The following is a 21,538-nucleotide window of genomic DNA, read 5'->3' on the forward strand; positions in this document are numbered from 1 at the left end:
ATCCTGATGTGCCCACCAAGCCCGTGTGTGTGTATCAGTGGACTGGAAGGAACCCTTGGGTCCCACCTACCTCTGATAAACCCAAATGGTTGATGATTTGAGGCTGCAGTTAAGGATGATTCACGATGTTTCCATGTGCCTGCCACCTTCTAACGAAGTCAGTGCTGCTGGTGGAAGGCTGAGAGCTCTACCAGAGAATTGGTGCTTCAGCACTGTCCAACACTTGGGCTGAGCTTGTGAAACCACGAAGTGCGGTGTCCGGATAGTCTTAAGAAACATGTGCCCCATTCCTCCATGGAAACCAAAACATTTCTATGGTGCACAACAACCTGACAAGGGAAGAACTTGTTCACGCACCCAAATTTATTGACAGATTAATTCTTAGCGTGTTGTAGTCTGGAAATTGAGGTGGCCATAAGAAATATCAGTAACACCCTGCAGCATTCCCTTTCTAGCAGAGGCTAAACACTGGAGCTTTAGGAAAACACCCTTATAAGCAAGACTTGGCAAAATATACACATCCTTTTAAAAATAGTGAGCTTTTTTTTTCTTTTTGTGCGCACCATTTTTAGAAAAAATGATATAAAGGAATGAAACTGTGGTGGTGAAAACATCCCCCTTTGTGCATTTACTATGTCCAATAATTATTGGAATTATAAGAAACAAAACCTGATGTCAGTTGAAACCTCTTTTGCAAACAAGCTGCTATGGAGTAGAGCATGATTTGTCATTCTACTCCTATCTTGCTTGGGGAGCAAGTAGATCTCGTGCAAGGAGTTTTATGCTTGAGAGAGGCTTAAGTATCCTAGGAAGCTGGTGAGTAGTTCTGGTTTGTGTTTAATCTGTTACATCTTCGAAGAATGCAGGAGAAGAATGGGAAACAGAACGAAATCTAAAAAGGACGGATGATCAGAATGCGTCCGTGTTGTGTGGTGTTTTAAAGTGCATGCATACCACTTATGCTAACTGTCCAAATTTGGAAAGCTTGGAACAGGAGTGTCAATTTATGTTTAGAAATAAAACCCTTCTTTAATAAATGACTGTTGAGATTTTTCCTTAGAATGCCAGGGTCAGGGTTGAGGGATGCCTGCTTTTTATATGACACAGCTTTCAAAATGTCACATCCACATTCTCAGTGACTTTTGAGGTTTCTTTCTCTCAGGAAGACTTCTCTGTCTACAGAGAGGTGGGGGATAAAGCATCCATCTTATGTTCATCGGGACAGGACAAGGGCAGTGTTAACTTCAGTCAACTTGACAGGTGTTCAAGTTAGTAAACTTAACAAATAAATATAAACAGACATGGACATAAACAGATGTTGGTGCTTTGACATCCACTATCTAGGAATGAGAGTCAAACATAACATGAACAGTTGCTTTTTTTGGTCTTCTTTCTGTCTTAGTTTCATTAATTGCTTTTGCTTTCTTACTGTCCAGGCCGTGAGGATAAAGATTATTTTATATGGATAAACAAGTCTGAATTCCATGGGTTCATTACTGTGTATTCAGCATTGAGTGGCTTGAAAACAATTTCCAAGATAAACTTTCTTCTGCCCTTTTTCTGTGTAGTAGTCACTAATTTGCCTTGAAAACTGGTGAGCTTTTTAACCTCCCAAAGCTAAAAGTCAAATGTAGCAGACAGATAAAACTAATACCTTCCAGGCCTGTGAGTCAAACAAGATGACAGATACTCCACATTCTTTATAGAAAGTCATTTCAGCCCTGGCATTTGTACAAGAAAGTCCAGGTCCCTCTGCATAATCCAGTCAGTCGTGATTAACTATTAGGATATGAATTATGAAAAATGAATACCTTTGTAAATGAAGCTCAATGTTTCTGCTACGCTGCAGTATCAGGTGAAGACTGCTCTTGTAAGGACTGATTTTGTTGCTGTTGTAGAGCTGATGTTCAAAGCTCTTCTAATGCAGACATGGATCGGTGCTACCAGGCAGTTCATTTTTCTGGACTAAGCGCATGACTGCTGGGAGACACGGGAGGCGTCACTGTGCTTTAAGATGGCTTTCTTTGCCTATTTCATGCTTCCTTCTTAAGTATTCGGGGAAGTGGTGCTCTTGAAGAAGCTAGCTATGTAAATGCTTGTGTCCATCAGCTTGTCCTGAGCAGAAACTGCAGCTGAGAAGTTCAGAGCAGGTGATGCGTACTGAAGGCTGCAAAGGTTATCCCTGGATTCTTTTCTGTTCTAGCAAATATAAGCAAGGATATCCCTGTATTTAGGCAATATGTTTTTCTGTATTTCTCTAATTACTGTGGTGTGACTGTTTTTCCTGGAGTTTGGAGAGGGGGAGGAGGGAGTACAAGATATATAAACGATTATAAACATAGAAAAGACCTTCTGGAGGTGAAGAAAAATTCATGTAAAAGATGCTTCAGTATTCTGACCGGTGTAGCCAGGAATTTCTGCTCTGTGAGCTCCTTCGGGATTTTTTTCCAGCTGTATTCATCACTGGCCTTTTCATTTTAGTGCTGTTAGGAATCCAGCAGCAGAAGCAGATATTAAGACAATTCACTCTAGGAAAAACCATCTTTCATCCTGGAAATAGCAAAGTGAAACAAGTGACAGAAATGTCTCTTCTTGTCTTCAATCAGCAAGATGAAAGTTCTAACTTCTTTCCAGTAATGCAAGCAGAATTACATGGAAGACATCTTTCATATAGCAGCATAAGCAGAAAAGCTACAGTTGTTCAGTATTCCGAGCCACACACTAACATTTTGCTACGAGTCTCAGAAGTGCAGCTTCTTATCTTCCCAAAGTCCAAAATAACTCTATTTATTTTTTTCCTCCGCTATGATTCTAAATTTACTCACAGCTAAACCGTCTCTTTACCTTATGGGACAGTTGAAACCACAGGGAACAGTGTCAAACTGTGACCTGAACGCACTGACCATTCTGGCTTTGCAAATTCCCCTATTGGTTTTAAAAACCTTCTGTCTCCTCTGTCAATACAAGAAGCTTATGATTATGAGGAAAAATTATAAGCTGTAGGTGTTTAAAGAATTAATAATAAACCTGCTGAGGTCAGCACTAAACAATTCTTCTTCAGTGTGTGGTATGAGGCGTACTTTCACATCCATGAAACAAAAGTCTTTTATTCCCTGAGAGAACAAAACTTCCAAAGAGCATCATATCTGTAACCCAAATAAAATCCATCCTAACAAAATCAGCAGGCACATTAAAAACTTCATACATGTATCTTGAGATTGGCTCAGCAGCTTTGCCAAAAGAGATATACAATCTTTAATACTTTAGTATCATTTGAAAATGCCATCTAGTGATAACAAAGGAAACAAATGCCATGAACTGCCGGAAAAACATTTACAGTCTGACAGTAAGCATTTGAACGTAGTATGGTGAATGTAGTATTGCCCAGAGAGGCTGTGGATGTCCCATCCCTGGAGGTGTTCAAGACCATGTTGGATGGGGCCCAGGGCAGCCCGCTCTAGTACCAGATCTGGAGGTTGGTGGCCCTGCCTGTGGTTGAGGGCCTGGAACTCAATGATCCTCGTGACTTTTTCCCTTGAACTGTGACAGACTTCTGAGTCGGTGAAAATACTGAAACTGGCTGCGTGATTGGGAAGGTGTATTCAGTTAGTATTTGGAATCTGCACAGTTTTCAGGCCTGTCATTAAAGTTCTCGGCTCAAGAGAAATAGCGTGAGGTTGAGTTTTCTTGTTTCCAGAGACCTTTTCTGAAAGTACAATTTTCATTTGTTGTTTCTACTTTGAAAAGCGAGAGCCATGTGATGCATGGGATTGATGTCACATGCCCACTCTAAGAAATCTAATGATCTTCTGACCCAGTAGCTAATTCGAGCTTGAATTACTTGATATTTTTTTTCCTGAGCAATAGAGAGGGTGGCACCTATCTGTGAAACAGAGGTGAGAGATGAATTAGCACAGAACTGGCATTTTTCTTGCAGCAGAACAGGGTTAATGTGTCTGCCTGCTGTATGGAGCATCACAACAGTACGGCACGCTGTGTGCTGTCGACTACATCCAGTTGCGTGGGAAGCTGCTTTTCTATCGAGGACACTGGTCACTTTCATTCATTCAAAAGCTACCAGTAGTTTGGCAGAATGCTACCTAAAGCAAAGAGAAAGCGATTTTGTGAGTTTACTTCCCCCCATGCTCCCCTTTTCAGGTGTGATTAACTCATTAGCAATGACCTAACCTCTTTTGTGTGCTTCTTGCTTGTCATTAAGCACTTACTAGGTGATACTTCTGCATGCAGCCTTATTGTGTTCCCGTTTAAACTTAATGCTTTTGGAGGGGAAAGTGCTTTAACTAAATGGAATAAAATGTGTAATCTTTTGTTTTGAGTTAAAACTTACTGAAAGCTGTTGAAGCGAATGAGTGTTGGCAGTGATTTATTGAGGTGAGTTTCTGGCAGATGAGTTAAGTGTTTTGATTTGGGTTAATTCTCGTGAGAATCCTTGTGAATGCAAGCTCTCAGTTGAATAGAATTTACGTAGTGTCTCGGAAATGTCTAATTGTGCTGAGTTCTCAATGGGTGCCACAGCAGCATTTTTAGCATTTTGGTGTTTAAACCCCTGAGATTGGTCTGAAATAGCTTTTCTCTTTGGAAAAAAAAGAAGTGTTTTTCTTCTAGACTGGAGCACAGCTTCTTGGATATTGAAGTTACTCCGCTGAAACACTGCAGACTTTGTTGAGTAGTTTATACTTCTGTGCTGTTTTGCATGTGGTTGGCATAGAAAACACTTCCTATCTGAAACTTGTATTTTAAAAAATCAACCTGTAGATAGTGTTTTGGGAGCTGACTGCAGTTATTAATCGCACTGGCTGCCTGTCATTGATCTTTTTTTCCTTTCTGTGTGTGTGTAAAATATTCCATAGCAAAGTTGTCACCAGACTGAGCGGAGTAGCTATGGCTGTCATTTCAAAAAAGTAAAGATTATAAGAGAGTGAGCACTTGAACTTCTTGAGCACTGCTCATCAAGCACAGTTGCATCTTCCATAGGCACCATAAAATTACTTGTGCTGTTGTATCTTCTATGACGTAGCGTGTAAATGGAAAACTACTCTGTTCTGTTTGTGATTTAAAACCCATAGAGTCGCAGAATGGTTTGAGTTGGAAGGGACCTTTAAGATCATCTAGTTCCAACCCTCCTGCTATAGGCAGGGACACCTCCTTCTAGACCAGGTTGCTCAAAGCCCCATCCAGCCTGACCGTGAATGTTTCCAGTGAGGGGGCATCCACATCCCCTCTGGGCAACCAGTACCAGTGTCTCACCACTCTCACTGTAAATGATTTCTTCTTGTTATCTGGTCTAAATCTACCTTCTTCCAGTTTAAATCCATTTCCCCTTGTCCTGTCACTACCTGCCGTTATAAAAGTTCCTTCCCGAGCTTTCCTTTAGGCTCCCTTCAGGTACTGGAAGGCCACTATAAAGTCCCCTTAAAGCCTTCTCTTCTCCAGGCTGAAAAGCCCCAGCTCTCTTCAGCCTTTTCTCATAGGAGAGGTGCTCCAGCCCCCTGATGATCTTTGTGGCCCTCCTCTGGACCTGCTCCAACAGCCCCATGTCCTTCCTGTGTTGGGGGCCCCACAACTGGTCACGGTACTCCGGACAGGGTCTCATGAAAGCAGGGCAGAAGGGCAGAATCACCTCCCTTGACCTGATGGTCACATTTCTCTTGATGCATTTCAGTCTAGTTCTAGTTTTGACTTTAGTTGAGCTCAACTGTGGTTTTGGAATGTTTATAATGGAAAAAATGAGTTAAAAACAAGAGAGAACAGAGTAGTGCAGTAGCTCAGTAACAAGAGTGGATTTCATCCTTGTCTCTTTATCCTCTGATTGCTACTCACTATGTGTGGTCTCAACTCAATGTTTCTGTACTAAGGAGGTACCTGCTAGTGAACGTACAGAACAGCAAAATGTAACATTGCAAAAATAAGGAATTTTACTGCATATCCATATATAGAGGAGAGGGGAGGGGTACTGCAACGTGATGTCATACTGTTCTGTTTTTGGAGAAATCCCTGCTGTTGGGATGGTAGTATTTAGTGGAATTACTCTGAGCTGATAAACGAGAAACATATTTTGACTGAAATTTTAACCTGAGTAAAGACCAAGTCATGTTTACTGCTGTTTATGAGTGGGAATCAGAAAATGCTGGAGAAATACAGTGGTGGTAGAACATGCTTTTATTTAAATATGGGACAGAATATTTTGGAATTAACTAGATTGTTAATATGTTATTTTTCTTGATACAGATGTGGTCCTGGACATTGAGCATGTGACTTCAAAGATGGACAACTGGATCTGTTATAAATTCTGATTGGCCTTAAGCTGACTTACTAGCACTGAAGAGCTTCACAGGATTTCTCTCATTCCTGATTTATGCCTGTCTAATTGCCTCACACCACCAGCTTAATCATGTATGGAAGTGCTCGGTCAGTTGGCAAGGCTGAGCCAAGCAACCAGAGTCCAGGGCGTTCACCGAGGCTGCCACGGTCACCACGCTTGGGCCATCGTCGAACCAACAGCACTGGAGGCAGTTCTGGCAGTAGTACTGGGGGTGGCAGTGGGAAAACCCTTTCTATGGAAAATATCCAATCCTTAAATGCTGCCTATGCTACGTCTGGCCCTATGTATCTGAGTGACCATGAGAACGTCGGTGCAGACACCCCAAAAAGCACCATGACTTTGGGCCGGTCTGGGGGGCGGCTGCCTTACGGTGTTAGGATGACTGCAATGGGTAGCAGCCCTAACATTGCCAGTAGTGGAGTTGCCAGTGATACCATCGCGTTTGGAGAGCACCATCTCCCTCCAGTGAGTATGGCATCCACTGTGCCTCACTCACTTCGCCAGGCCAGGGATAACACAATCATGGATCTGCAGACGCAACTCAAAGAAGTACTGAGGGAAAATGATCTGCTTCGCAAGGATGTGGAGGTGAAAGAAAGCAAGCTGAGTTCTTCCATGAACAGCATCAAGACCTTCTGGAGTCCTGAGCTAAAAAAAGAAAGAGCTCTGAGGAAGGATGAAGCTTCGAAAATCACCATTTGGAAGGAACAGTATAGAGTTTTGCAAGAAGAAAACCAGGTTTGTTATCTGATGTTACTGTTGTGTTAGTGCAGTAGTGTGATTAAATGAGTTTAATAAGCTTGCGTATCGCACTTAGTTAAATTATTTTAGTCCTTTTCCCAGGTAATTGGTATGAATAAGAAGTTTTCATCTTGCAAGAGTTTTAAGTGTTTCTTATCAGACTTGTAAGGGTGTGTGTTTTTCCTTGTGGCTTTTTAGAATTTTCTGTTCTTTTGTTTATTTTCTGGGACTGTTGTTCACCACTCTATTCCAATGTGCAGCTCTTTTATGCAGCTCATGATCATGCTTTGCATAGTGCTTAACTCCAGAAACATTCTGTTGAGAATAGAATGTAATAACTGCTGACCCCAAATACCACTGGACTGCTGCTGGTTGTTAATGGAATGCCAGTAAAACAAAGTTCACACGGCACTGGTCCTAGTTTAGAGCTCTAGTTAAATCCTCCAGACCTGCAACTTACACAAACATGTAGCCAAGAACACGGTTTACATGTAAGTAGTTCTGTCTAATACCCGCTCATCTTTTCTTTTGTCAAAAGCAACACTTATGTTCTTATACAACTACCATAAAGCACTCGTATATAGTGATACGCTGCTACACTGAAGCAGTGTTGAGACATTCTTTTCACCTTCTTAAGAACTTAGTAAAGTAGTAATGAGATAAGTTGCTTTTTTGGAACTAGCATGAAATAGTTTAATCAACTTTCTCAGTTTTATAGTTGTATTCTTACTGAGTGGTGGTGTTGCAACATGGGATTTGACAATGTACGGTATTTTTTCAAGTCTGTTCAAAGTAAAAAAGCTGAAAGTGAAATCATTTTATGACAAGAGTAGTGTTTCCTTAGAAGGGGTATTCCACTGACAATTTTAGCTATGCTGATTGTTATGGTTTAATCTGGCGAGCAGATAAATACCATTCAGCTGTTTGCTGACTTCCCCTTCAGTGGGCTGGGGGAAGAATTGAAAAAGGTGAAAGTGTGAGAACGTGTAGGTTGATACAAAGATGCTTTTTAATAAGAAATAAAGAAACGGGGTGTGGGGGGGTGGAGGAGGAAAAGAAGAAAAGGAACAAACAACAACAACAAAAACCAAAAGGTGCATAGCACATTTGCTCACCACTCACTGTTCAATGCCCAGCCAGGGGCTGAGCAGCAGTTGCCCCCCTCCATTCAACTCCTCACCTTTTTATTGTTCAGCATGACACCATATTGTACGCGATATCCTTTTGACCACTTTAGGTCTGCTCACCTCGATCTGTGTTCTCTCAGCTTCTTGTGCATCCCCAGCCTTCTTGCTGGCAGGGCAGCCCAAGGAGCTTGTAAGTCATGGACTTCATGTAAACACTGCTCAGTTACAAGTAAAACATGGGCGTAACATCACTTTTTTTCATCCTTAATTCAAAACACAGCATCGTACCAGCTACTATGAGGAAAATTAACTCTATCCCAGTCCAAACCAAGACACTGGTACAGTGCTAGTATAACAAAAACACAAAGTGCCATTCACTCAGCGTTTTGGTGCTGTTTATTTTTCTGCAGATGGTAAGTAAATTGCCCGGTTCTCTTCTTGTGCTTTTTAAGTTCTGTTTTCATACGGAAGGGAAGGAGAATGTTTTCAAATGTCAAAATTCGCAAAAATATTGTCACATCTGAGGATGCTGTGGAACTCTGGGAGCAGAAATACAATGAACGTGTGGTTTAGAATGGAGTAAGTGGTTACTGAATATGTATAGATTTGAGAACAGTGATTTCTTTATCTGAGAGTTTTTTGTGTGTGTGTCTTTCCTTTATCCCCTAATTAAACATTTACAGATATTTCCAGGCTGCTGTTTTCTAGGCAATCACTATAATTACCACCACACTGGTAGAATTGTATAACTTCAACCCAAAAAAAGAAGGGTGCAATTTAAAAGTAAAAGGGTATTATTGCAATGAGTGGTAAAAACTAAGAATGTTAATTAATAGATTACGGTTAGCTAACAGTGTGTCCTAATTAAACCTTGAATTCATTATGTCTTCTATAGCCTGTTGGAATTGGTCACTTCAGTCTTTATAATGAAGATCAGTTTAATAGGATTTGCAGTAATCAAACGGACTTCTCTGTTTAGGCACTGAACAAGGGACTTCTCTGATCTGTTGGTGGACCTGAAGTATCTTCATTACCCTCCCCCTACCCTTTTCTAAAATGAGTTTAATGTATTCCTACTACATGGTCTTTCAGCATACTTGCAGGAACTGGTATTTCAGATCTCAATACCGGTATTTCAGCACAATCACTTTAATAAAAGCCTTCTGGCATGGGCAAGACTTGTGCTGTAGATTAAGTTTAGCTAAAGCCAAATGCATTGTTTAGAATTGACTGGATTCATGGAGCCGAGGTGCTGGCTGACTCATCCCATTATCTGACAGTCATTTTAACCTCTTTCCTGTGATCTAGGCTCTTTATTCCTCCTTGCATGCTTGATTGTCCCTGATTGGATTTGTTTGTTTGTTTTACTATTCTTGTCACCTCAACTTTGGCTGAATTGTCTCTAAGTTCTGGAAGTTGTTAAAAATACATGAAAACCTGAGCTCTGGTTGATCAGTACCTCAGTCTCCTGTGCAATGTGCTTTGGTGTCCTTGAGTTTCCTTACCTATGCCTTGGGAACGTGTGCAAATAGATGCTGATTACTGGAGCATTGCCTGCTGATTTCCATGAAATCTTCCAGGCTGAATAAAGAAGAGATCTCCTTTTGGAGGGAAACAAACAAACAAACACCAAAACAAAGCCAAAAAGAAAGAGCAGAGAGAGTACACTATGTGTCCTGTTGCAGTTACATTTGTTTATTTTGGTGCACATAGTTAGCAGGGTTATCTTGGATATAATATTGAAAATGTAGTGCACGTGCATCTAGGAGTAAATAGCTCTTGCTTGAGTTGGGAAGGCTTTTAGCCTTGCTCAGCAGTGATGCAGTAATACAGCTGTGATGCAGTCCAGCTGTATTCATCAGCTACTCTGTGCAAGTATTAACAGCTGTGGAGTGTAACATTAGCTGCATTTTTCTTCATCCTTTGATAGTTTGTTGCTGAAGTGCCAGAAAATCCTTTTTTTTTTTTTTTGGTAAATGGGGAATGTCCTCCTCATCTCATCATCTCATTTTGAACAGCTCAGAACTGAAAGTGGAAAGTATTCCTGTTGTTAACATAGAGCCATGGAAAAATGGAGTAGTTTGCAGTGTGGTGTGGATTAGTTACCCAATTACACTTAGCAAGAAGGCAGAAGCAGAGCGCAGATGATTCCTCAAAGATTAACAAGCGCATGCAAGAGGAACTGATGGAATCAATAAGCAGGAGTTTGGTTTTGGCACAGAGTTCTTCTCCTTGGCATGCTTTAGTAAGTACATTTCTCTGACTGGAATAGAAGATTTTCCTGCTTTTGGTGTGAATGGGGTTTAAAGTTTACCTGAAAATATCATCTTTAGAAGCCAGAAGAATGAAGGAAAGACGGTGAATACTTTTGGCTGATAGTTCTATTAAAAACTGGACCATGCTGGACTGCATGGAGCTAGAGAGAAAAAAGGAACTCCTGTCAGTTGAAACTTTGCTTATGCCAAGGTGATTGTCCCTCAAAATAATGAGTGCAATGCAAATTGGATATCTGCCACCCTGCGCTGAGATTAACCGCACTGTCTGATCTGGGTCTGAAATCTGAATTATGTTTTGGCTGAAATAGTGTGGTACTGCTGAAAACATCTTTGATGTATTTTTGTGGCCTCTTTGTGGTTAGAGGTTTTGAATGTCTGAGTAGGGGTTGAGTTTAACCAAGAAAATATTTCTGAATAGTATTTCACCTTACTTGGGGTAAGTGCTTGAAGATGTTCTGCGTTATTGTGATGGAAGAGTGTGGCTGGTGTCCTCCAGCAGTTCATCAGCACTCTTCTCCAGACCTCTGTGATTATGTACTCATAGTCAGAAGTAATTTTCATTTCGCAGTAGTGTGGAATGAGCATTTCACTTATTATAATGTAGTTGTCTGTGTATTAGCCTCTTAAATGTGTTGGGTGCTGCTGCTGTGAGACTGGAAGAACTCCTAAAGAGTGTAATCTTTACCTGAATATCATATTCGTTCTTCCATCTCCACTGATTTCTGCTTTAATTTTATATATATATATATTTAAATGGGTTGTCCTAATACTTTATTCTAATAGCAGTATCACTCTTGAGTTATTTATAAGCTAGACTTTCTCCCCTTTAGTGGATCTCTATTTGTATCATATGCAATTCCATGGCCATTGCTAAAATTCATTCTCTGTATCCTACACTGTTACACATTGAAGCTTTTTTTTCTATTGCAGATCTGTCAGTTCTCTACAACACTGCCAGCTTTAAGGCTTGCTCTTGTCTTTCTCTGGTTGAATCATGACATAATAACTTATTTCTTTTTTTTAGAGTAACTCAAAGCTATCTCCTGAGGAGAGCTTAGTATCTGAGGCATTTATCAAGCTGCAGCACTGAGTAGTGACTTCAGAAATTGACATGCTATCTCCCAGGAGATGGACCTTCTGTGTTCTGCCTCTTTGCAATTCTGTAAGGAAAGAAAATAAGACTTCTGCTGCTTATCAAAGCTCCTTCATGCTCCTTTTCTCTTGCGTCTTATTGAGGTAGAATCTCTCTTGAGTTGCTTTCAACTGTAGCATAAGCTGAACAGTTGGTCCCTATTTGATCCATTAAGCAGACAAGGGGAACGCTACCAACTTAAAAGAAGCCTTTATTGAAATGGGTTGCATCTCTGGTAATGGTGAGTTTCTTAGTAGTTTCACTGCGCTTTTTGCTACTGAGCTGGGAGAGGGATTGCTTTATGTTCCACATAGCAAACTGTTCTGCTCTTTGCTTTGAAATTCTTTATCTGCTGTGTAACGAGGCTGTTCAGACATTGCTCCCTAACTAGATTTCCAGCATGTTATTCCACTGTTCAGTATGTATGACTGAATGACTGAATTTATTTAGGAGCCATTGTCTTTTCTTGGTATTATGTCACTTCTGGTATTTTAGTTGTTCATTTTTCCTTAGGTGCTCTTTCTAAAATATGAGCTGTATAACTTGAAACTGTGCAAGGCTCTGGTTTAGAGCAGATCAAGCTTTCTACTAGTCACTTGTTGAGCAGTGGAACAGTAGGAGGAGTAGCTCTGTGCTTTTGCTGCATTACATATATTTCATTTTAGTAGAGGTCTTGCACTGCTGTTACAGCTTCCTAATACTAACTCTAATATTCTTGTGTGTCTATCTTTTACAACATGGTGTTGATTGAAGTAGAAAGGAGAGAAATGCTTCTAATGGAACTTCTAGTCCATGGAAAAAAGAGTTTTAGTGCTACTAAGAATCCAGAGGCCAGTCTTCATGTATGCCTCCAAGGCCAAAAATCTAAGTTGAGCTTTTTTTTCTCTTTCTCCCCTAATTGGTGATACTAGGAAGTCGTACACGTTTGAGGATGACTGCTGAGCGAGCCTCCTTTGATAAACTTTCAGATAAAAGGAATGTTGTGTTTGTGGTTTTTTTTCCCCATCAAAGTGGGTATCTAGATCCTATTAGCAATTGGTGCAGTACTTGAGACATTGAGAAGACAGAGAAGTTTGTTTTGTGTTTTGGATAAATACATCAATCATATATACAATCTGAGACATAGGCTAGAGAGCAAAAGAGTTTAGCAGTAACATTTCTGTACTCCAAAAGTGATTACTGTATTGGATAAATTATCAAGGTATCAACTAACAGCCATGAGAGGTAGGTAGCAACATAGAGATTTGTGAAACTCTAATATAGAGTTAAGGAATTCATGCCAAGTCACCAAAAAAGACATTTGAGATAGTAAATTTTCCTCTTTGTTGACAAAATGCTTCACAGCTCAACCATACTCACGCTGTATTGCTCTGTGCAGTCACTTCTGCTTTTAAAGGCTTGGTCTGTTATCTTCATCTGTCCGTAGGAATTACAGCATTATTTTCTTGTTATAACCTTCGAGCACTGAGCACCAAAACCTTTTGACCTGATTGAGAGAAACTGAAGCGTATCACTTTGGTTTGCAACTGCAGTGTGGTGGTTACATTTAAATCATAAAGAAAAGGAAAGTATACATGGAAGGGTTCATTATCAATGTCTAGATCAGTGTTTGAAGGATTTTGATGATGTTTTGAATTTATTTATTTATTTTTATTGATATCCATTGAGATTCAGAGGCTTTTAATTATTTTAATAATAAAATGTTAAATATTTAATAATAGATAAACAGAATTGAATGCATAATATACTCCTCTTACTGTGTATGTGCACATTGAAACCAGCTTCATCACGTGCAGAAATACTGGCTCAGAACACCCGCTGAAAGTGTTTCCAGTGAGAACTCAGAGCAATGTTAACAGCTACAGTAGAAAATACTACGTGATTGTCTTTAGTTTAATTTTAGCAGCTTCTTTGGTGAACTGGAATGCCAAGCAATATACTGTCACTGGAAACCTAAGCTTTTCGGTAGCTTTTTCTTGTGTTAAAAATTCTAACTCATCCATATACAAGCTTACCTATGTATGTCATGGACTTCTTTGGTCCTCCTCTGTGCAGGGGCTGCTGGTCAGGAATTTCATTGAAACACAGGAAAATGAGTGAGCCTTTGTTCTTTGCTGCCTGCGTCTCTGTGTGGTTTTCTTTTGAGATTCAGTGATTGTTGTCAGTGTTCTGGAAAATAAGTATTATATGTGAACAAGGGATAAGTAACTGTTCAGAGGTATTTGGGTTCTTCCAGAACTTGATTCCACAACATCAAAGGCAACTTAAAAGCGATACGTAGTTTCTCAGCATTCTCAGGCAACTCATTGCAAGTATGCAAAGAATGGTTTGTAGGGATGATGATTATTCTAATCTTGTATATAATACAATGAGGGCACCGTTTTGGAGGTAGAGTGTTCAATCTTTGTCAGTGCTTTACAAGTATAGCAGAGACATTTACTCTCAGCTCCATTTTTCTAAAAAGGTGCTTTGTTGATGCCTGTTGCTGTATATTTGCATTGTTCTGAGGTTCCATAGCATGTTGGTATCCCTTTGTTTTTCTACAGCGCGGTCTTTTCCTGCTTCATCCCTTCTTTTTCTGCCCCTTGCAACCCTGCCTCATTTGAAGCAGGAAGGCAGCCTTAGCTTTGGGAAAACAAGCAAGTAATGAATGGTTGTCCAAGAATAACTATGCCTCACTGGTATCTGAATTGAAACTGAATACGGCTACGTTCTTTCATGGCTATTAAATACTTTGTCTTCATGTTCTTATGAGAGGCTCTATGAAGAAGTAGGCACATCACTAAATACTCATTTGCCATCTGAACATCTTACAGATTTTGTTTTGTTTTTATGTGGGTTTCCTTACAGATTTCTCCATGAGGAAGCAATGCTTGATGTTAATTGTATAGGTTTTTGATCCTTTTTGTCAGATGGTCAGGGTTGGTGACTTTTGAGAGAGTCTTCTAAGTACATCCTGATATGGATTTTGAGGAGTAAAGGGCCATGCATTTCTGCTCTTTTTGGTCACTTCTGTCTGAGATTAAGCCAGCACTGTTCAAAAACGGATTTTTTTTCTCCAGGTACAGTATACAGGATCTATTTCTTCCCTAGTTTGTTTCTCCTGGTGTTTAAGGAGGGGATGTGGGATGGTGGTGGGAGGCCAAGTCCTATGTTCTGTAACAGTGTGGTGAGGCTTATATACTCTTTTCCCTTGGAAGACTCTTGATTGATGGGTTGCTTTGGCTTTCTTTTCAGTAGAACGATGCCCCAAATGTCAGATGCTTGTTTTTGACTGCAGAGGAGGAAAAGCTTTTAAAACAAATGTTTGTGTTATATCATATTGTCTTCAAAGACCTGTACTGACAAGAGTTGTCATCTCGGGTTTAGCAAGACCTGTTATAGGAGGTGACCATGACCCCATAGTAAATATATGAGTGATTATGTATTATCTTTTCATATTAAAACTTCACATGGGTTTTCCATTACGATAGCCTCATGCTTTCCTCCTGCTTCAGTAACATTGGATGTTGCTGTAGCATATGAAGGATGCTGCACATGTAGAAGAAAATGCATGTTTGTACTCCTTGTTTTTTTGATGGCTATTGTGCAGCTACTGAGTTACTGTAATGGACATTAGGAAAAGAGGCGTTCAGAATCAGTTTTGTCTAAAGAATCCATGAACAGATGAATTTGTCTGCAAAATGTAATGAAATGTTTCACAGAAGCATCTAACATCACATACCTTGATATGTACATACTTCTCACTGTGGAAAAAGAAAGCATATATATAATCATGCCAAAATAATGACACGTGCATGATGCACACAATTATTTTACAGATTAGATTAGATTTTCCACAGTATAACTGAATACCAGTTCTCAGATCAACAGAAGCAAACCTTGAATCAGCTTAAGTAACTCAAGAATACAGAAGCTTTTCTCATTAGTGAGACAAGATAGCCATGCAGCCTGTTCCAGCATGGAGTCCCACAGCTGTAAGCCCTCATGAGGTCTATTCTTATGGCTGCATATTTTTTTGAGAAACTGAAACATGTAATGCTAAACATTTGATTTGCTAAAGGATTTGGAGGATTGTACCAAGCTCTTAAGATTTTACTAGCAGTGTTAGAAATGTCAAAAGCAGCAGAGTTAAGAAATTCCAACCTGTCTGGAAAATATTGTAGATGGTGCCAGGTTTTGGTAGCCATTGCATGGCTTGGATCTGGTCTAAGGAGGCAGTAGGTTGATGACAAGAAAAGCAGTCTTCAAGAATGATCGTATTTCTGTAGGCTGGGCTAGAACCTTTCACTGGGCTTATGATAGTTTTTTATGATAGGAGGTTTCTATATCATGCCTCTGCTCAGCCCTATCTTGACAGAGGCTACAAAATGAAATGACTTTTTCTCCTTTTCAAAGATACATCTCCTGTAAACAAATGGAAAGGGACCTGGAGTATTTCTCTTCTACAGAAGAAAACTTTGTGTTATAGGCAAAGAGTGAATGAGCGTTTAGATGATTAGTTCCTCTTTTCTAAGGTTAGAGTCCACTTTGTGGAAGTCCTCTGGGACTTTGTTTGATCCACAAGAAATCCCTCAGTTTACATTAAGACTTAAATACTGATTTTCATTCTGCTTCAACTGAAAATGTACACATAAAATCCCTAAAAGTGGTTTATGGCTTGTATGCGAATAGTTTCAGCATTTGTTGACTGAGAGGAACTCATCCATGCTGAGGATAGCAGAAGCTTTAAGCTGAGGATGAGTGCTTTTTGGTGAAATGATGAATCCCAGAAGTCTCCTAGAAAAAGGAGTTGGGTACAAATAAAAACAGCCTAATAGTAAAAGCTTTTAATTAGGTCATTGTTAGGAAATGCTATGCCCTGGGCTGGAATCCTAGGAATTAACTGGCTTATCTCTTTTGTATGAATAAATGTGGAGAATATGATTGTTTGAAGATTTATTATTTGACCGTGTTTAGTTTAAGAGTGCTAATAACTTTGTTGTGTGTTTACTAGGTACAGCACAGTAATAGATTAGAACATAGTTTCTAGCTTTTGGTTCTCATACTACTGCTAATTACCCTGATGAAGAAGGAGACAAGAATTCTGGGAGAAAGCATTGGTAAAAATTGTGAAAACTCTTTATATCAACCAAGTATGGCAGTCTTTGTGTGTTTTACATTAGTATAACAATGAAAGAGCTCTCTTTGAAAGAGCTGACAATAGCAGGACTAGGGGAAATGGATCCAAGTTGAAGGAGGAAAGATTTAGGTTGGATGTTAGGGGGAAGTTCTTTACTAGTAGAGTGGTTAGGCCCTGGAACAGGCTGCCCAGGGAGGTTGTGGATGCCCCATCCTTGGAGGTGTTCAAGGCCAGGTTGGACGGGGCCCTGGACAACCTGATCTAGTAAAGGTGTATGTTTGGTGGCCCTGCTAGGCAGGGGGGTTGGAACTGCGTGATCCTTGAGATCCCTTCCAACCCAGGTCATTCTATGATTCTGTGATTCTATGAACAAAGATACATGCATTTATGAAGTCTCTCATTTGTGCGTTAGAATTAATTGATATATTTGCTTCTGGGAATTAACAGTTAATCCAGAGTAGCTGTACGTAGGTAACTCTGAATGTGATGCCTCCCATTTATTTCTGTGGAAATGATAATGGATACAAGAAACACAGTAACAGTATCTCATAGAGCAATTTCTCATCTGCAAAACAGTTATTCAACATTGTCGCCACCATCAGCTATGCATTTTCTCCAGCAATGAACAAGAGACTGCATGCTGTGCTCATAAATAAATAGAAAAAATCCTCACCAGCAGAGGTGGCCTGCTGTCACCCCTGCTGAAAATGTACCACCCACCACCTCACTGTGCTCATATCCACTGCTTGGTCTCCATGTACGTTCAGCAAGCATCAATGAATGTCAATTGATGCTGTTTTTTCCTTATGAAGGACTTCAGTTCTACAGCTCTGCTTCATACGTACTTCCATGTCAGTCTCCATTCTGTCAGGCTGCCTCTCTGCTGCTATCTGTCACACGGCAACAGCATGTAATGGAATACTGGTGGGAAGTTTCAACCTCTACTGCCATACCACCAACATCCACCTCTAACGTCATGGCATTACTTTCAAAGCAGCCCTCATACAAATGGGAGCCCACGAGGTTATTTCAGAATAGGGGGATTTCCCAGTTTTTTAGCCTGTGGGTCAGCTGCGTAAAATCAAACTATCATTATGCTTTTATTTGGAGGACAATTTTAAGGCTTTCTCCTTCAGGTGGTATCTGATGGGTCAGGTTTGGCAATATGGTTGTGAGCCTGTTAATGTGTAACCGTTTTAATAGATCTGTAATCCTAGTTACTCAGAGGATGGATCTTTCTAAGGAAGCGTAGGTATACTTTCATATTGGAAAGTAAATAGTGTGTTATTTATGTGCAGTCAACACTGTTTCTTATGAGAGTAGAGAAATGAAGCACTCAACCATTTGGTGATCCTCTCTACAGAGAGTTTTTGGACCTGCTCCCCTCATTCACCACATGGAAGGATTCAAAAAACAGAATTATCCTCAGTGCTGTATTGTGGAAGAAAAGAAATAAATTAAAAAAATTACCTTTGCAGTAAAATGAATTGGTTCAAACATTTTGTAACAGTGAATTAATTTTTGAGTTAGCACATAGTTTTGAAAAACAGTAAGAAAAAATTTACTAAGTGTTCTTTGGTCACGATTCACGTTCTGTGTATATACTTGACCAGAGAGTTGAAATGAGTGCGGGTGCTGCTGTGTGCTCAGGCTGTGGTCTGTATGTGATACCAGGGGTCCCTGCTCTTTGCAGTTGTGTAACATAGCAGCAAGATTGTACTGGTTGTTCCGCAATTAATGCTTTATGAGCCATTATAGTTGGAAATGAGCACGTCTTCTAATTACCCTTACAAAACCTGACTTATTTTTTGATCTTTCTGGTTTAAATCACTGAGGTCTTTACAATTTAGTTTCAAAGTGGAACTTTGCACTTAACACGTAATACTTGAACAGGCTTGATGATCGTGCTCTCATTGCATTCTGTCTCCCAGTTCTCCTACAAATAAGATTCAAAATCCAGTGTTTGCTATTTAAGGAAGGTTCTAAGTTAGTGTTTCTATCCAGCAAAAGCTTTTACTTTTTGGTAAGGCTGGGGAGGCATTCAAGACTGACCTTTCAGAACCACATAAATTAATTAAGTGGGTGCTTATTCAGGAATGATTCCTTTCCATTTGGCTGAATAAGCTCAATCTGTATATGTTTTAGGTCTGTTTCTGTGGGAGAATTGTCATGAATTCATACTTAACCCCACTTTTTTGTTAATTAACTCTTCATGGTGTTTCGTGTCAGACTTTAATGTGAAAGACTGGGAACCTCTGGAAGAAATCTTTAATTCACATTCATTTACAGCTGATACGCATGTTAATATTTCTTTGTGAATTATTGTGTTCTAGACAGCCTTTGAAGACTGACCTGGAAAAAGTAGATCTGTACTTCACAGATTGAATGTTAATGCAGTTATTTGGTGCAGTAAGGCATTATTATGGATAGACAGTGGCTGGTACTGGGACCCCTTTTGTATACGCGTTATTTAAGCTCCTTACTTGCCCAATTGAACCAGGTGTTCCACCTGCACATCTGCTTTTGTGCTATCCAAAGGAAAGATACACAGTTCATTTTGGCGTTGGGAATTAGCGTGCACTTGTGCATCTTGAGCAGAGCTGCTCTTTTAGTTTCCTCTGATATATATTCATCTTATATAAACTGAAACTGTTGTGTGAAATCGACCAACACATGACAAGTAGGGACTTTCTGAGGATCTTTTAGACAACGCCTCTGCTGCAAAATAGAAGTCTGTTGTGGATATAATCACATTTGGACAATATCTAATACTTGAGCTTCTGAAGGAACTTAAATGCTGATGAATTAAACATTTCAGCACTCAGAAAGATGTGTGTTATTTATGTCAGTAAATGCAGGTTATAAAATATTTCCAAACCATTAAATTGAGTTAGATATAACATGATTATTAAAAATCATGCAGTTAGTGGTTGCTGTAGTTGAGATATGGGAGAATCTTTGTTCTCTGTGCTAACAATTAGAAAGCAAAACCACCTCCTTCTTCATAAGGCACCTGGATATATTAGCTGTCATCTCTTCAGACTTGTGTTTATAGCAGTTCAGTCATATTCTTAGCTTAGATTTGAACAAATACATCCTTTATTTTTCCTACCTTTTCTTGAAAGTGTTGACCTTTGTCTGTGCTGCACAGTTAACGTATATTTCTTAGTGATCAAGCAACAGGAAGAGTTAATTTTGTTAATCAAATATAAGAGAAGATGTTAATTTTTAGTAGCATATCAATAACAGAATGGGTCCCTATGCAATATAGGCTTATATGTAATTGAAAGGATGAGATTTTACTACTGAACCTTAATTTTGTTATTTGGTTTTCATGTCTGATTGGATGCTGAGTGTTTCATTAATAGCAGACGGCAAAAATGCAGAGGTAGTGTTTAGTCCACAGAAATGGTTCATATTAATGCAACGTGTTTGTATTTTCCTCTTCTTTTTTATTTTGAGAGTGAATATACTATATGTTTTTTTAAACGCTGTTGTCAATTTTGGCAGTGAAAATGAGAGAAGGCAGTGAGGTATTTTGTAGTTAAAAAGGTAGAACACCACTACTTGATTTTGGTGGCTTATGTTTTTATTAATCCTAAAGTAAGTGGGAGAGGTTCTGCCTGGTGTATATACTTTGCAAACTTATAATTTGCATCCTTTGTACAGAAACTTATTAACCAGAAATACGAGTAATTAGCAACGCTGTATTAGTATTTCTTCAAGTTACAAAACTGCTATTACCATCATAAGTTGATTTCAGTTCCTGTTAGGAAGCTTCTTTCTTTCTAACCTCTATTAATGTGTTCTGAATTAACTTATCAGTTGAGTTTACAATTTCTGCCTGTCACATCACTTTCCATCATTGAAAGGTAACATTAAGCACTGCAACATTAAAACAAGAGAACAGAAAGCTATGGAAAATGTTAAGTACAATGCATGGGAGGTGTACACTTACATGAAGTGGTAATTATTAACCATGGCCTCATGTACAATACAGCTAAAATTGATTTTCCTTTTTTTAGTTCATGGAGTTCTTTATATCTTGATTTGTGATCTTTTGGGATGGCTTCTTGTTTCTTAAGCACAATTTCATTCTTTTTTTCCCTTAGCGTTCAGCTAGCTGTTGGGAGATGAGTAACATAGAAGTTCTTATTTCACTTTTGACATTGGAACCATCTAAATTGCGCAAGTTCAGGTATTTTTTCTTTTTGCAACAGATTATGCCCCAAGGCACACACACACACACATGTATCCAAGCTACAGATGTAAATGACCAACATGGAAACAAGAGCCGCATTTTTTCATGGAGATTTTTACAATGCATCATATTCAAGGCACAGTTTATGTTAACTTTATAGTTGCAAATGATTTACACATTTTCTGAATGGCTCTCAATCAGGTCTGCAGCTGTAGAACACAAACTGTAAATTGTAGGGAAATATTTCACCACTTTGACAATCAACTCCATGGGGGAAAAAAAGCCCATCAAAACTACAAAACCAGCAATGAAAGAACACATAACTGTTCCCGTAATAGTATTTTCCCACTAATCACCATTTTCTGCTTGTTCTTGCTGCATCTTTGATTTCCACATCCCATGGATAGCACCGGTAGGTACCGTTACTATGATTTTAGTCCCCTTATTAGCACCATTCAGTCTCTACAACAAACAAGGAACAGTTGGTATTGCAATAATGTGAGCAAACTTTCAAGATATGCAGAATAAAGCAGAGTCAATTCAGTATGAAACCACTCAATTATTAGGAAGTCCTGAACTTAGTGCATATTTTTAAT

The 21,538-nt window shown here is 39.4% G+C and overlaps 1 protein-coding gene across 13 annotated transcripts in view; it reads left to right on the forward strand.

Moving 5' to 3' along the window:
- The window catches only part of ERC1 (ELKS/RAB6-interacting/CAST family member 1), a 281,305-nt gene that overhangs the window by 2,815 nt on the left and 256,952 nt on the right, over positions 1-21,538 (forward strand). For all 13 annotated transcript variants that reach the window (XR_011902606.1, XR_011902608.1, XR_011902609.1 and 10 more), the window contains exon 2: positions 6,250-7,081. Coding sequence is in view for 8 of the 13 variants with exons in the window: in XM_072326455.1 (XP_072182556.1) it covers positions 6,413-7,081 (669 nt within the window). In the remaining 5 variants the exon portion in view is untranslated. The remainder of the gene's footprint in view (positions 1-6,249; positions 7,082-21,538) is intronic.

This window comes from Excalfactoria chinensis, chromosome 1 (genome assembly GCF_039878825.1).
Source record: "Excalfactoria chinensis isolate bCotChi1 chromosome 1, bCotChi1.hap2, whole genome shotgun sequence".
Classification (NCBI taxonomy): domain Eukaryota; kingdom Metazoa; phylum Chordata; class Aves; order Galliformes; family Phasianidae; genus Excalfactoria; species Excalfactoria chinensis.